Below are 17,398 nucleotides of genomic sequence, written 5' to 3'. Positions count from 1 at the left end.
GTTTGTACTTCCTCTCTCTCTCTGTCTCTCTCTCTCTCTCTCTCTCTCTCTCTCTCTCTCTCTCTCTCTCTCTCTCTGCAGACGATCCTGGTGGGGGACAGCGGGGTGGGGAAGACGTCTCTGCTGGTCCAGTTCGATCAGGGAAAGTTCATCCCGGGCTCTTTCACCTCCACCGTGGGCATTGGGTTCACGGTGAGTCCAAACCACTTCCTGTTCCCTGAACGCACCCTCCCACCCTGGGTGTGTTTGTCACGCACCCATCTCCCCCGTCCTCGCACCGTCTTTGTTTTTATCCTCCAAATATTTTCTTCTTCTCTGACGTCTGTGTGTCAGAGAAGAGCTGCGTGAAGCAGAGTGCAGAGTGGCATGTCGCTTCTTCTCGCTGCATTCATTACGATCCTTATCACTCTCTTTGTGTGTGTGTGTGTGTGTGTGTGTGTGTGTGTGTGTGTGTGTGTGTGTGTGTGTGTGTGTGTGTGTGTGTTATTATTATAATGGCTAATGATGCCACTGCAATGATTAAATTACTGAGAGGAGAACACACTAATGAACGGCGTGGCAGCCGGCTGTGTGCTGCTGGATGTTTGATCCAAAGCTGTTGTAAACACGAGTGGTTTATGCTTTGTGACAGAGAGGAGGGGGTTTACTGTGTGTGTGTGTGTGTGTGTGTGTGTGTGTGTGTGTGTGTGTGTGTGTGTGTGTGTGTGTGTGTGTGTGTGTGTGTGTGTGTGTGTGTGTGTGTGAAGATGGAGACAGAGAGATATTTGGCTCATTGAGTGGATGATTTTTGGGCTTCATAATGTCGTCGAGCAGCAAAGAGGAGGCAGAACTCTGTGAGAGAATCAGATGTTGCTGGTGTTTGACGAACGGTCCATAAACCCTGCAGGAAAACGCACAACAGAGAAAATAACTCACTCTGCTGCACCCTCTTACTGAATCTACAGTCAAGGGCACCTGCTAATATGCTAATCCACCGCCTCAGGTGCACCCAAGGTGAAAATGTAACCAGAACATTTATTGTTGTGCCGGTTCACTCAGCTGGAAATGCTTTCACCTTTCACATTAATGCCACTCTTAGATGCAGTTCTTCAAACTGCTTTGCTTAAACACTCATAAATAAAAATGTGAGTTTTATTTTTGAGGCCTCCAGTGGTTCGTTGGCTGTCGCTAGTTTGGCTCTTTGGAGCCAGAAGTGACCATATTTGGACGAGAGGTCGGAGCTGGAAAGGAGCAAGTTATCAAAACTAAACAGTCTGTACCCGTGGCTAATTCATTAGCTGATTAATTAGCGATTGCTTTTCCAACAGTATTAGATGGAACGTAGAGGACTCGATGCTCGCCTGCCAACATCTTCACTAGTAGAGAAAGTGCTCTGTGAAAGAAACAAAACTTACCTACAAAGTCTTCTCATCACAAAGAACCAATCACAGTCCTGACTTCCTGCACGGACGGCCACAAACAAATCAGTGTGTGACAAACAGTGAACGAGCTAACAAGCAGGTTTGGTGAGCACACACACAGATAGCTGCTAATTAGTCTCCAACAGGCTCCAACAGCACAAGCACGGCCCAGAGGTTACGTTCAGTGACTGAATTAGCTGAGGTGACACCTGTCACTCAAAGAGGCCACGCCCCTAATGATGCATCACTTGTAAACAGGTGAGCTGTATAAAGATTCTCCCCGTACAGTTGTCCTGAAGAGAGAAATGAGCTATAGAGACCCAAACTGTTTTTTGTACCAGGCTGTAAACATGTTTATTTCTGCTGTAAAGTTTAACATGGGGCTCTATGGGGACTGACTCACTGCTGGAGACAGCCTCAAGTGGACACCAGAGGAACTGCAGGTGGCTTCATTTCTCGGCCCTGGCGGTTCCTGCTTGAGGAACATTCGGCCATCTTCTCCATCCTGTTCAGAATGAATCCACAGAAACATTCAGGCTCTCTTATCTCCACAGATGAAGCTGAATCATTGTGTTCATGTCAGTCCGGTGAGATGTTGCCTGCAGCAGAGTGATGAGTTCATATGTTTAACTCGAGCTGACATGTCAGTTATGTAACACAAATGATCTCTGACTGTGTGTCATTAGTCCTGTCACCACGGAGGGGAGGGAGGGGGGAGGAACACCGCCTCCTCCTGACTTGGCCGCTAGGGGGAGACAAACACTGCAAGAAAACAAGACTTATTTTGATTCCCAGTGAGACCATTTTAATCATGTGTGACATGCTGATTATTACATGGAAGAATTTGGGATATTTATAGGAGTGTGTGTTCCTGACTACTTGGAGTATTGTTCCTTTGCCTGCTTGAGGAGGAGGAGCGAAACAAAAATAATGGGTCAATGAAGAAGAGACGAACTTTAACAAAGGAGAGGAACTACTTTATGATCAAACAAGGCGCTCTTTTTTGAGGATTCTGGGCAGAAACGCGCAGCTTTACGCACGCATACACTTCCCAGAAGAGAATATTTACATTATATATGAACTGTATTTTAACTGACAGGTCAAAGTTCAGCTCTCTGTCCTCCTCCTCGGGTCCCTGGCTCCTCGCGCTCCTCTCTGACCCTCTCTCTAAACAAGCACCACCTGTAGCGGATGAGTCAGCCTCCACCACCGGCGCGTGTGACCCCGCAGCTGTTTGGGGACAGAGTCAGCCTGCAGACAGGCTCGGAGAGAAACTCAGTGCTCTCGGAGCTGAACACTCAGTTAATGATCTGCCCACGCCAGGATGCACCGCTCCGCTCTGCAGAAACACACATATTTCCGCCTGTTTGACATCACTGCTCTCCTGACGCTGATTGTTCTTCAAGTTTTCACCGTCGCTTCCGTCTTCTTCTCACAGCGGTATTAAGGTGTGATTCTGCTCGAGGAGCGCCCGGTGATCATTTGGTGTCCACGCGCAGTAATGCGAGCAGCGGCGGGGCTGGAGGCTGGCGGAGAGCGGGACTGAGCGGCGGAGATCTCGCGGACACCGTGCGCGTCTTTCTTGGACACATCTCGGAGGAAACTGAGGTTTGGCTCTGTCAGCCTGCTCGCTTCTCTTTGCATTGCGATGTCTGCAAGAAAGACATCGTTGACGGACAAGCAGACTAAAAACGGAACGTCCAAATATGTGCTGGAGAGATGCGCCTCTATTAACGAGTATTATGATATTGCCTTCAAGGTGTGTATCTCCGTCTTTTCTTGTGTGTTGATGTTTCTTTGTGGTGGAACAGGTGGATTTACTGGAGACAGAAACAACTGGGTGTACCTGCAGGAGCAACATGCATACTGTCTATTTACATGTGGAGAATAATTTGCATTTGAATAATAATAATAATAATAATAATAATGATATAAGTGATAACTCCTGGTCTGTGTCTCTGCATTAGGTCGTTAAACAGGCGACATTGTGCTCTGTTTGTACACAGCTAACCGCCTGGTGCTTTAATTTGTATGACTAAGAAGTCCTCTGAGCCTGTAAATCTCTGGAGGTCGCTTCATCCGCCCTTTCTGATATGCAAATATTTGCTGAGGGTGGACTTGTTGCTCTTCTTCCAAACGCTCCCATGAAATCTTTCCAAAAGCTGCAGACACACCTGTAACAGCTCCGCTCAGACAAAAGGAGAAGTTAAAATCAGGTTTAATTGCATGCCTGTCTTGTATGTTTGTGCAGCAATGAGTCACTGTAAGAACAACACGTAGCTTAGCATCACATGCTGCTGGATGGGTTGTTTAAATGCACATCCTGTTGTTGGAGTTATATTGATTAGTTCTGCTGATTAGGATCAGAGGATGTTTGATGCTCCTGTTTATGTTCAGAGCGTCACATGTTGGTGGCGGCTCAGCCAGCAGTGTCTGTAGTTTAATGTAAATCAGCTGACACATTAACTGACAGCTTACCCAAACAAGACATTTCACAACAACATCATCTGACTCAGACAGACCAGTTGTGAAATATCCTCCTCAATTAATCAGGCAGGTTGTGTTTATCTGTCATGTTTCTGTAACCTGCTGTCTTCTTCTCTGGTGCCGTCCGGCTGCAGGTGATGCTCCTGGGAGACTCGGCCGTGGGGAAGACGTGCATCTTGGTGCGCTTTAAAGACGGGGCGTTTCTGGGAGGAAACTTTATAGCCACCGTTGGAATAGACTTTAGGGTGAGAGAGAGTGTCTGTATCTGAGTTACTGAATTTATTCATTTCAATGTCTGTGTGAGATTTTAAAGCCTCTGAAACCCAAATCTACAAAAGCAATCTAACTTATTTACAGACTGCAGATGACAATTAGCTTTGAGCTAACTCTGCAACAACACATCAAATGGTTTCATTTATGTTTAAAATACAGTCATTAAACATTCTGAAAGTCTTTCTGATTTGGGGTTTGAGCTGGGCAAGTTTAAAGAAATAATCTGGAACATTTTTATTTAAATAAATGTCTGTTAAGTTATCTCTCGCCGAATGCTGACTGAGCCTATGGCCCACTGATGAAAGCCTTTACATTTGCAGTATATAGTATTATTATGGGCTGGGTGTCTGTGGCGGCGCCCAGTTAGTGACGCGTTTCTCATCAGCCAGCAGTGGTTGGTCTGCCAGAGAGGGTAGGCGGAGCTGAGCGGCTGCTTTTCCGCTCTCTGCAAGTGTTGCGAGTAAACAGTAATCTACTATGGCTGAACAAACAAAGAAAAGATGGATGACTACAGATACAACTTCAACAAGAAGTGAAAATCCAAAGAAGAAGAAACAAACTCGACGCTCAGATGAAGCAAACAGTCTGAAAAGGAAAGCGACCGTCAGCCAGGAAAATCAAGAGTTACAACCGGAGCCGACCGTGGACGTCACACATGCAGCACTGTCTGGATATCTGGGAAGGGTGCTCCTGCAGTTACCATTTTTCGCCATAGGTGCCGCCAAAGAGAACGAATCTTTGAGATTGCAACTTTAAGTTTGAATGTTTATGAGGAAAATTCTGCAATAATTCAGCAAACGAGTCAAAACTAGTCACACAACAGCTCTTTGGTTATTTGGTTAGCATCGTCCGCGTGTGCCCCCGCAGGTGTTGCATCTCAACCACAGTCGTCTATTTTCAGCTGCAGGAGTTGAGCGTCGCTGCAGGAAGTGAAGTTCTGTAATAATCCAGCACAAGTTCAGAGTCACTGAGCGCTGCATTAAAAGCTTTGAGAAGAAGAGCATCTCAGCTAACGTAGCATGTGAATGCTAACTGCTAGCTTATGATATGAAGAGCAGAGCTTTTTGTAACTCGGCGCTCGGTGAGCAAATGAAATGAACATTTTCAGATGCTTCTGATTCTGACTCAGACGACTCAAACATGTAAAGCTGAGCTACGCTGATTGACATGTGTTGACGCAGACGTCAATCAAAATGTGATTGGCCACGCCCACACAGTCTTGGAAAACATCTAAACAGCAAACTAAGCTGTTTTTTTTCCTAAACGTTCTGGATGTTTATCTTCACTCGGACGCTGAATTAGACTCGACTTTGAGTCGGTGTTTGTATTGAACTCTTTAACGCAGATTCCCAGAGGCTTTAATGTTCATCGTTTGTGTCACGTTGTCGTTAAATACTCGGCATCTGAAAAACAACCTAATGATATTTACGAAGCAGCAGCGGGATCCTCTTGTGAGTGACAGCGGCCCAATTATCACCTTATTTCCACGCAGAACACTTCATCAGTCTGATGATAGCACCAAATGTACGAATCCTCTCACCAATCAGGCGAGTTCACAGACCACTTGTGCTGCGAGGCGCTCAGGACCGACTCATAAATGTCTCGGCAGATGCCTGCCCACGTCCCTGTCTGCTGCTTCGATTGGCTGCAGCTCAACTCGGTCCTGGAGGAGTCACACCGCTGACAGACGAGCTCCTGTACCTAGTCACACACACGCACACACACACACACACGCAGAGTGACTGTGGCTTCATTTGGAGCACAGCTCTCCTGTATTTCTTCCTCTGCCAGCATGAAAATAGTCTGTTTGGAGGAACTGGTCCGTGCCTCCTGTTTCCCTCCAATCAAGGCCAAACACTCACACTAATGGCGAGTCAAGTAGGGGCGATTTGAGGAGGAAATTGTGTTGCATTAGCCTGAGTGATGTATTGTCTTCTTTAGATGGTTGGTGTGGACATTAGGGAGCATAATGGAGGCCTGACAGATGCAGCTGTATCGACTGTTGGCAGGCATTAACATTTCATCTTGCCCCCGCTCGAGCAAAAGCAACAAGTCCCTCGGCCTGAATCCATTCATAAAACGTGTTAGAGAGAGAGCTGACGCTGGTTTACACTTCAAAAACACGACGCCTTCACTGTCACGCTATTGAGTCAGAAGAAGGCCTGTTAATGTAAGCAATTACCTTTTGTTTCCCTGCATGAAAAGACGCATTAGAGAGATAAAGTCAATATGCTGATGAGGTTGTCCTCCGTGCTTGGATAAGCAGGCAGGCTGTTGTGGCAGCTTGGAACATGGCTGGGCTATTTTCGGCATGCTTCCTTGTAGCAGTTACTCAGCATGCAGGCTCCTCTCACGTCATAATTGGGGGGAAAAATGGAAACCCATGGCAACTAATGCAGGGGTTGAACCATGTCCGTTCTACCGAGGCGGAGGATTCAGCAGGTGGCAGCTTCAGCAGCCAGTGACGGCTCCGAACACGCCGCAGAGGTTTCCTTTTGTTACTCTGCAGCTCTTTCTGTGTGTGTGTGTGTGTGTGTGTGTGTGTGTGTGTGTGTCTATGCATGCACAGGAAAGGTTGGGGCTGTCTGTGATGACCTGTCACTGATATGAAGTTATGAAGTGATTGAAGAAGTGCTGCACAACACTTCCTGCCTCTCTCTCTTTAGTGGTTTTCTGCAGCGTCAGTTTGAAGTGTTGTTATGACCTGGTTGCTTCCTGCTGCAGGTCACAGCAACATAAAGCCCCAAAGTGTTAACCCTTAACCCCTGTGAAACAGCGTGGGAGAACCCGTATATATCCATTCATATTTGTCCCTGCATGTTGGAGCATGCATGTTGAATACTGATATCAGCTCAACCTCTATTTCCAGCGGTGGGATTGATTGAAGTACAAATGCTTCTTTACTTAAGTCAGAGCATCACACAGGACGGACGTCACACGAGGAAAGCAGGTAACAGACGTGTGAAGACAAACAGACAGAGGCGTCTAGTGAATGTGGTGTCTGCGGGCGACCAGCCAACATGGCCGACGAGCAGCAGAGACATTCCCCATCCAACGATTTACTCAGTGGAGCAAAGTTCATTATTTTCACTGTATTTTCACCTTATATCAGTTTAATAGTCTCCAAATGTGAGGTTAGCTTCAGTTAGCTTAGCACAGAAACAGCCGCTAGAATCGTCCTTCAGAGGGACACGTCTGACTTTATACTGAGAGGACGTTTCACAGCCTGGAAAGTGTCTGTACTCTGTTTTGTCGCCTCCGTGATCATATGTTTGTTTGTGTTGTTTCATGCATGCTGAAACTCTGCCTGCCACTTCACAATTCTCTGTGAATATTGCTTTTCATGCTTCTCCTCTGTCACCGCACAGTGTCACATCATGTTGTCTTACGTGTCCGGGTGCCTGGTGTGATTTAGGCCATCTTCTCTGTGCAGGATATCAGAGGGCGCCCCTACAGGGCTGCAGGAAATTAACGGGGGAGTCAGCTGTTCGGCTGCCAGTCGTCTTTCTCACTGTTGTGTAATTAAGTCTAATCCCAGGACCTTGTTGTTGTGTGGGCGTCACAAATTACTTTCTCTGCCAGCATTCGAAGCCACTTTGAGCTGTTTTGTTTCTTCTGCCTCACGCTGAGTGGAGCTGTTTTAGTCTGCTGTGATGTTCGTCACAAAGCATATGGTGGATTGTCTGTCTCTCACCGCTCTTCTCTTCCCTGCAGAATAAAGTGGTGGATGTGGACAACCTGAAGGTCAAACTCCAGGTGAGGACGTGCACCTGTTCTCTTCACCTGTACAAGACACTGTTTATATTTCAGGTCATATCTTTGACATATCAGTCTGAAGTTATCCGACAGATTATCATACGAGTAATACACAAACATTGATTGACCTAAATATGTTCACACTGATTTCCAACCCACCCAGACTCTGATGTAGTCGTGTTATCGGGCTGTGCAGGGTGAAGCTGTTGATCTCAGGCTTGTACTCATCTATCATCAGACCTGTTCATTCAACCCTGAGTGGGAGACACCAAAATTAGATTTCTCTTCTGGCTCCAATAAATCCTTCGCTTGTTTTTTAGCACCGGCCTTGCACATGAAAAAAACTGTGATAAATTCCAAAATAGACTCGACCACGATAAGCTCAAACAGAGGCAGAGAAGGTGAGCGGCTGACTGCAGAGAGCTGAAGAGAGAAGGGTCAGGGTGAAGGCCGACAGGATCTACTGAGTTACAGTCGGATTTTAAATGTAGGATTTTTTATAAACTATACTTTTTCTCTGTTTGTGGAAAAACTTAAATGTTGAATCGAGAATCAGAAAAACAAAATGTTTATTAATAAGATTTAAAAAAGGTGTAATCTACCAAACTGTGAAATCTACTAAACTTAAAGCCTGCGACGGCACATAACGCTACTCCTCTAAGCTAGGCTACTTAGCCTGCCTGTTAGCATGACTCTACCAAATTTTATTCACTATCATGGGATTTACATGTTACCTTATTAATGTATAATTAAGCAATGTATAATCCTTGGTCAAACTCAGTCTAATTTTTAAGATGTATGTTTATCAAAATTACTGGAAACAGCCGGAGACTAAAAAGTACATGTAGCCTCAACCGCTAGCCGCTAGCTAACGTTTGACTGTTTTTAGGTGTTTACTTTGGAAAGAAAATGTCTTTCATGAAAATGATGTTAAAACAAAATTTTGACTGAATCTGCGTTTTGTTTTGTGAGGCTGTAAAATAAGTCGATCGACTGCAGAATTAATGTGAAGATATTGTTTTCCCACTCACCTTAGCTAAGCTAGGCTAAGCTATCACCATTGTGTTACCTCATTCGGCGATAGATAGGGACTTAACAGACATTTATTTACAAGAAAAACTGCAGTTTTTTTTAATTACAGTTAATTTTTATTTAAAACATATATAAATTAAAATGTCAGTCAGATTATGGTCTTTAGAAAGTGACTGCTTCTCTGCATTTGGCTGCTGAGGTCAGTAATGACAAACTAGCTAGCCTAACCTTTTAGCACGGCTAACCATCAGCTATTCTTAATCTCTCAATTAGCTTTTTGACTGATTTGGTTTTAACTGTTTCGACTGAAATACAGATTTATGAATGAAGACTAATCAGACTGTGGTGTTCTACATTTTGAGTCAACATCACTTTGATAAGTAAAATAATTATAAGTCTGTTAAGTGGTTGTTGCTGTGCAGTCAGATTTTTTCAACTCTTCTAAGCTAGCCTTGTTAGCATACGTGTTAGCTTAACTCGTTAACTGCTGTTGTTTCCAGATGTTGTTTTCATTTTATTGTTGCAGGATAACAAACTAAACTACCAACATTTTAGTTTGTATTTTATGTGTTCCATTAACATTAATTTAAAAATGTAGCTTTAGCGACTCATTGAGGCTAACACATGTCATCAGGGGGCTTAAGCTGGCTAATCTTTGCTCTCTTGTTTCGACGGTTTGGTTTGATTTGTAGTTTTTCCTTAAATAAAAGTTATTTAAGACATTTAGGTTTAGTCGATGGTGTGTTTCTGCTTTAGACTTGAGGATTGTCGAGGATGTTTGCGAGCTGCTGTGTAATTATGTGGTTTGTCACGCAGATCTGGGATACGGCCGGCCAGGAGAGATTCCGCAGCGTGACGCACGCCTACTACAGAGATGCCCAGGGTAACCTCTGCCTTTATATTTCACTTCCTCATGCTCCGTGTGTGTGTGTGTGTGTGTGTGTGTGTGTGTGTGTGTGCGTGTGCGTGTGGGTAGGGGTTGTGTAGGTAAGGGTCCAACCCGGTTGTGTATGTACTTTTATTTGTGTGCATAGAAAGTGTGTGTAGGTGTTGATGTGTCTGTTACATAAGAGAGTGTGCAGACAAACTTTAACAGACTGCTCTGCTGTTTGTTTTCACAGCGTTACTCCTGTTATATGATATCAGCAGCAAACCGTCGTTTGACAACATCAGGGTAAGACCGTCTCAAATTACTTTTCCTCCTTCTCTCTCTCTCTCTCTCTTCATCCTGTCTTCCTGAGCCCTCTCACACTGAACGCCTCACTGTGTCCATTTACATGCAAAGTATCACGAGGGCCTTCAACATTTTCTCACAGCCCTCTTTGAGATGACGTGATGCTATCGTTTGCTCGCCGACACAGTTCCCAGTTTCAGTAATGAAAAGCAATAAACGTGTTGGAGGCTCAGAGTGACTCAGCCTCAGTGTGATTGATTATAGGACAGCTGTAACACTCTGCTCAGGAGGAAAGACGTTCAATGATGGTATTTATTTTGACTAATCTCTCCGTTTCCTCCCCTCGTGTTGCCGTCTGTCTGTGATGCGTTCAAAGGCCTGGCTCACTGAGATACACGAGTACGCCCAGAAGGATGTGGTCATCATGTTGCTGGGTAACAAGGTGAGCAAAGCTTCCTTTTTACGTTACATAAAAGATCGGGGGATAATGGGTCCCGTAGCACAATTTCAACACACTCTTATCACACTGAGGCAGCCGTGTGGATGCTCACAGACAGAAAATGCCTCTGCAGAGCTGCACATGCATAAACACAAAGTCCACCTGCTTGTTTTAACATGTGTGAGTGAAACACAGTCTCGGATGTGTTTTTGTGTCTGATTTAAGTTTTCAATGTGCACACATTCTCCCTGCGTTGGAAATAAAGTTAATTTAAAAGAGACCAAGCAAAACATTAATTTCTTACCGATCACTCAGAGATGATGATCATGACAGCTCTCAGGGATTCCTCCGGAGCGTGGAGACGTATGGAAGCGTTTGTATTTGGTTTTAATTCATTTCCATGTGAAGTGTGGAAAAAGGGAAGAGAGTTTGTCTTTCCCCACAAACCGTCTCTTTTTCTCAAAGATTAGATTCATAATTTAGACACACAGAGTGTCTTCATGACGTTCGGAGCATACAGAGCGTTACAGCCAACTGCTGTACTCTGCAGAAGCACCAGAGACAAACTGTCACTTGGTATATAACTGCAAATACAGCAAGGAGCAAAAAAAACCTTCCCTGAACATTTCTGAGTCGTGCATCAATGTAGTAATCAGGAAAGTAAACATGCCAACTCTTCTGTGAAAGGAAACCAAACCTTCACGTCTGCGTTCATCATCATCTCCACAGACACAGTGGATAAAACACGCTGCAAATATGCTGTTAAATTCAATCATTCAAGTTTTTCAGTTCATTTTTTAGGGTTGGTTTGATCTCAAATAAAGAAAGTATAAATCTAACGCCCGGCTGGTGAAAGCTTCCGAATAGGAAAGGAAGCTGAGTGCAAGCTTTGTGAAACATTAAAAAGCTCCTAAACCTTCTTATCACTTCCTTTAAGCTTCGCATGAATAAACCATTTCCTCCTCAAAGCTGCTGCTGGTGAAAGAAGTGTCCACGTGTCTTTGCGACCAGCAGTCGTTGCTAATACATCAATAAGCTCCCTCTGGTGGTGCAGCGAGGGCCGAACCTTCTGCAGGGTCACAGATGTCTCGCAGCAGCAGCTCAGATGGTTTGCTCTCCTGCTGGAGGAGGAGCCTCTGACATGTCATCAGTCTGTGGCGCTGCGGCTCTGCGGCTGGAGGACGCTCAGTGACACGATGGTGCATCTCTGTAGCTGGCGGCGCGGTGCATCTGTGACCCTGCAGCTGCCGTATGATGACTTTTCTCCTCCTCTTGCTTCTTACAGTCAGACATGGCTGCAGAGCGGGTGGTGAAGACGGAGGACGGAGAGAAGCTGGCAAAGGTACGATGAGTGTGACGCCTCCACTATTCATATTATAATGAATAGTCTAACAGACCAAACACTTCCTCTTCTAATGTGTTTCCATCGTAGGAGTACGGCGTACCGTTTATGGAGACCAGTGCAAAGACGGGACTGAACGTGGAGCTGGCCTTTCTCGCCATCGCAAAGTAAGTGTCACAGCCGCGCGAATCAGTACTTTAACAATTGATGTGTTTAATTCAAAAGCTCAGAGAATCATCAGCATCTTTAACAGCAGGTAAACCCTGCAGAGTGTGGACAAAGTGGAGCATTTAGTCACATTATTTATTTGGTAATGATGCACTTTAAAAAAGAGATTACACTGTGTGTCTGTTATTTCAGTTATGGATCGTTGTGCTGCCCTCAAGTGGCCAAAAAAACTAACAGGTTTTAGAGGTGTTTGTTAGGATGCTTACAGGATGTGTGTGATTTCTTCCTTTTTTTGTTTTTTATACATTTCTATGAAAATATATATAAATAGGAGTCGCATGTCCCAGCACACAAGAGCCAGCTCCTCAGGTCTCTGCACCTTCTCACTACTACACCTGCTCGTACCTCCTGTGTGCTTCAGAGGGTTTGAAGGGCCACAGAATACTTTAAAATCTTAAATTCTTCCTGCATGTTTAGCTTTGGGACAGTGGTTAGTCGCTGTCGCCTCACAGCCAGAAGGTTCGAGTCCCTGTCAGGCGTAGTGGGCCTTTCTGTGTGGAGTCTGCATGTTCTCCCCGTGCATGCGTGGGTTCCCTCTGATTACTCTGGCTTCCTCCCACAGTCCAAACACATGCTCGTTAGGTTCATTGGTGACTCTAAATCACCCGTTTGTGTGAATCTAAGCGACCTGTACAGGTGTAACCCCGCCTCTCGCCCAATGACAGCTGGGATAGGCTCCAGCCCCCCCGTGACCCTGAACAGGAGAAGTGGTATAGATGACGGATGGACTTTTAGTTTGGCATTGGCTGGTTATGAATACGGAGTGACGCCTGCATTGATAAGTCCCTCCTACAACTCTACTTAAAGTAGTCTGAACCATCCCTTTAATGAGCTCACCGTGTTAGCTTAGCTTAGCTTCTTTAGCTTTGTTGCAGTGACACACTGAAAGCAAAGACTGTCTTGTGTTACATCCCTGTGGAGTGTTCAGGTTTGACTCTTGATGAAATAAGTTATTTTATTTTTATAGATCACGGATGGATGGATTTTCAGTTTGATAATGGTTCAGAATCTGGAGTGGCACCTGGGGTGGCCAATCAGATGTCAGAGGTGGCCCGTGCCCCTCCCTGGAGACGCCCCTGTCTTCTTCAGTGATGATCACATAAAGATCTATATTAACATAAAGGGCTTGTACATTAACTGTGGTTCCTCCTCTGAGTGTTTGTCTCTTCTCTGACTCCTGCAGCTGAAACACTCTGATGCTTTCAGCTAATTTGTTGTTTGTTGCTGCTGAGGTGATGCTGCATGTACGAGGCTCCCTGTGGATCACAAACATTAACTGTCTCTTCTGTTCTGACTGACTTCCTTCTGTACTCACCTGTTTCTTATTAAACAGGTAAACATGAAAGGATTAGAGGTAGTCTCAGAAGGACTTTGTGCAGCAGCTTCTCAGAGCTGTGGCTGTCAGTGGTTTGTTTCTTATACGAGTATTTTAAGCTCAAGTTCGATGAAATGATTCAAGCCAGAGGCTTTTTGATTAAATCTCCGTTCAGAGGGACGCTTCTCTCCCTCGCTCTTCTTATTTCTCTTCCCATCTCATTTCTTGATTTGCTCACCCTGTCTGTGCCGCGGCCCACACATCCACCCCCTCTGTTTCTAACTTCCTGTGTCTCTCTGTCTCCGTCAGGGAGCTGAAGCACAGAGCCACACAGCAGCCCAACGAGCCCAAGTTCCAGATCCACGACTACATCGAGTCTCAGAAGCAGAAGTCCGGCTGCTGTGGCATGTAGCTGATCCTGCTCACCAGGCAGAGAGAAAGAGAGACAGATAGAGAGAGAGAGACAGGGAGAGAGGGAGACAGGGAGAGAGGAAGGTAAAAATGTCTGCTCTCGTAACTAAAGCCAATTCAGCTCCACCAAACCCGAGAAGCGGACGTCCTCGGCTTCTCTTCTGAGCTTTTAGCTGAAAGGACGTAAATCTGGATCAGTCGCCATCCCCTATCTGAAATGTGAATCAATTGATCTCTTATATGTCATGTGTAGAAATGTTTGTGGTCTTTGTGGTGACAGTTGTATCAAACTACAAGTCAGGAGTTCCAATCTGAAATGCTATATCCATCTGCAGGGACCAAACTAAAACCTGGAGAGTCTGCACTTAACGGGAAATTACAACCTCAAATTCTGCTTCAGAAACTTTCTCACAACACCTTTAGAAAAAGTAAGAGAGGAGTGAGACAGGTACTGTCAGAGCGTCTGTGTCTCTGCCGGGGGAAAAGCCTGGTGGAGCTCCGACAGCCAGCAGAAGAACAATCAGTTACCACATTCACTCGGCATCTCGCTCAGGGTGGGAGGCTCAAACGCTGTTATAATGTCATTTAGCTGTAATTCATAAATCGGATTAAAACATCCGACAAATCGTCATCATTTCAACGCTTCAGGAATTATGAGCAACTGAAAAGTAATGTAAAGGGAAAATCTAGAGAGGAATCGGGCCGAAGTACAACAACATATTTATCATCCAATTAGCTGCAATTAGCCGATTACTAATGTTAGCACTGAATTAGAATCATGCACCGCCATCGAGCTGTAATATAAACAAGGAGAGCTAAAGGCTAAAGCTAAAGACAAGAGCACGCTGTTCATTCGCTTTTTGGATTTGTGTCGTGTAAAACGAATGACTGTATACAAAGATGGCCGACACGTCTCCACCTCCTCTCGTTGTACAAAAGTGAAGCCTGATCGGCTTCCTCTTCCCGACACACACCTTTACCTTGTGTCCTCGGCGTGTTGGAGCCCTCAGGTGTCCTTGCTGTGTTGGAGCCCTCAGGTGTCCTTGCCGTGTTGGAGCCCTCAGGTGTCCTTGGCGTGTTGGAGCCCTCAGGTGTCCTTGGCGTGTTGGAGCCCTCAGGTGGGCTCAGTCTGCAGCAGAACAGCTTCTTGTGTCGGTCTGAAGCAGATATTCACGCTGATGGAAAGTTCAATGACTGTAGTGTTAGTGTTAGTTACGTCTCCTCTCGCCGTTCCTCCTCTACTCTGCTACTCGGGAACAGAACGCTGCAGGAGCCCCATTCGTCTACAGAGCTGTCAATCATGAGGCCACGCCCCCTTTTTATAGCATCAAATAACTAATTAAAAGTAAACTTCTCACTTGGACATAAATCAGCATGATAACAACTAACTATAATGACAGAAACCATGTTGGAGAAAAATGTATTTGACGTGTATTTAGATTTTATAGTTTGACTCATGTCCCATCTGTTAACATGGAGGAGGCGGGCTTTATGAGCTATACTGCAGCCAGTCAGCAGGGGGCGATAGAGAGGGTTTGGCTTCACTTCAGGGAGCTGTCATGTCGGCCATCTTTTTATACAGACTGTGTGTAAAACTATCACGCAGTCATTTTTGTTGGAAATTTGTTGAATGCTAACGTTAGCTGCCGCTATAATGGTAGCTTATCAAATATGTTTGACTGTACAGGCTGTCCGAAGGTGTAGCTCTGAAAATATAACAAAATAAGATGCACACTTAAAGTGACAGCGATTATTTTTGTAAGGAGAAACTTTTGTTAAGCAGTTTAAGTGCATTTTGCTCCAATGCCCATCCAGAGCGCTTCGTAGCTTAGCTTCTCCAACCATGGTCGTGCTGATGCTAATCTCCTGCAGATAATACTCTCATTATTGATCAGAACTTCATACAACCCTACTTCAAATAATCTGAATGATCCCTTTTAATGAGCTCAATAACGTTACCGTGTTCAAAGTTAGCTAGCTTCTTTAGCTTCGTTTAGTAAAGATGGTCCCTTTTCTCAGACCCGTCTTCTCTCACGTCCCCGTGCAGTTTGCAGGTTTGACTCTCGATAAAATAAAAGTTATTTTCTACAAACAGTGAAGGACTGTCGGCGTGGATATAGCATTTTAACATGCAGCTCTGAGTTTGTTTTAACTGGCTGTGATCTGAATCCTTCTGGCCTTACAGTCCTCATCTCTTTACTTTGATGTAAACTTGCGACGTGCAGACTTCAGTCTCACAGTCAGATTGTAGCTAAATGATCCGTCTGTTCACTTCTGTACTGCTGTTAGATAGAATAAAGCCGACGTTTTGAGGCCGCTCGCCCGCTCTGTGTCTGTCTGTACATTTAATTCAGGGCCAGTGAAACATCACGTTCACAGATGCAGACATGTGAGTGTGCTGCAGGCTGCACACATATCTTTATTTACTGTGTTTTCTTTGGTTCGAGGTTTCCCAGCATGCATTTTGCTCTCTACCATTCACACACACACACACACACACTCACACGGACACAACCCTCCCAAACACAGTCGTGTCTCCTCTTTAGATGGATGTTGTTGTGTAGACTGTACCGAAGCTGTATTTGTTCACGCTCCGCCTCGTGTAACTGAATGTTTGCTCGATGTCACATCTGTCCCTCTGAGGCGTCACGTGATCACAAAGTGCCACGAAAAAGTGCTTTGTTATCATATTATATATATAAAATATATTTTGTAATGTATGTGCTGTCGTTTTATTGAAGTCAGTCTCGTCTGTGTGTCCTGTGTGTGTGTGTGTGTGTGTGTGTGTGTGTGTGCAGTCACAGCAGAGTGACAGCATGTGTTGAGGTTAATGAGCCACTGTGTGGCAGCAGCGTCTCTGTTTATCCCTCATGATGTGGCACAATGAGAAAGTGAAGCGTGATAATCAGACACATGTTGAAACAGTTTATTTCAGTCTATTAAAGAAATGTGTGAAAGGATGAAATTAATGGAGAAACACTGTCGACATAAACACATTATGTTTAAGATGACAGAATTAGAGAAAATAGAAAAAGTACAAAGTTGTGCAAAAAGCAGGTAAAGTGATTTAAAAAGAATCCTTCAGGCATTTAATGTGTTTTTAATGTTCATACTGTGAATGACGTTTGGTGTACAGAGGGGGGGAGTGGGCAAAATGTGCACAAAACTAATTGTATAATAACTTAAACAGAAGGTGCAGAAAGAAAAGCTGCCCAACAGGAAACAGAGTAAAATATTGTGTTTATAATATAATACCTTTTTAAAAGTAAAAGGGAAGGTGGACATGTAAATAGGACGCAGAAGAGGGAAGAAAAACAGTTTGAAAACAGCCAGAACAAATATCTGACATTACAAACCCTTCACAACAAACAGGAGGTAGTTTTAAAATAAAATGTAAAAACTAAAATCTTTAAAAGTCAAAGAAACGTGAATGAATATAAAATCATGTTCTGATGTCGTCAGTGTTTTCCTGGACAGTCCCGGTCTGTGTTCCCTCCTCAGCCCTCCCTGCTTTGCATGAGGCAACCAGCTGGGCAGGTCC

General features: G+C 44.7%; 1 protein-coding gene across 1 annotated transcript; it reads left to right on the top strand.

Annotated features, from left to right (window-relative positions):
- The first annotated feature begins 2,639 nt into the window (after positions 1 to 2,639).
- Positions 2,640 to 16,577, top strand: LOC138602530 (ras-related protein Rab-37-like). Its single transcript, XM_069674010.1, has 9 exons — positions 2,640 to 3,159; positions 4,022 to 4,132; positions 7,875 to 7,916; positions 9,765 to 9,831; positions 10,070 to 10,122; positions 10,499 to 10,564; positions 11,847 to 11,903; positions 11,994 to 12,070; positions 13,756 to 16,577. The coding sequence occupies exons 1-9, from the start codon at positions 3,049 to 3,051 to the stop codon at positions 13,856 to 13,858; spliced, it is 687 nt and encodes a 228-aa protein (XP_069530111.1). The 5' UTR covers positions 2,640 to 3,048; the 3' UTR covers positions 13,859 to 16,577.
- The last annotated feature ends 821 nt before the right edge of the window (positions 16,578 to 17,398 follow it).

The sequence above is a fragment of the Semicossyphus pulcher genome, unplaced genomic scaffold (genome assembly GCF_022749685.1).
Source record: "Semicossyphus pulcher isolate SPU_LCO1_2020_fin unplaced genomic scaffold, fSemPul1.0.p SCAF_23, whole genome shotgun sequence".
NCBI classification, from domain to species: Eukaryota; Metazoa; Chordata; class Actinopteri; order Labriformes; family Labridae; genus Semicossyphus; species Semicossyphus pulcher.
Note: the sequence above shows the minus strand (reverse complement) of the source record. Positions and strands in the feature narration are given on the sequence as shown.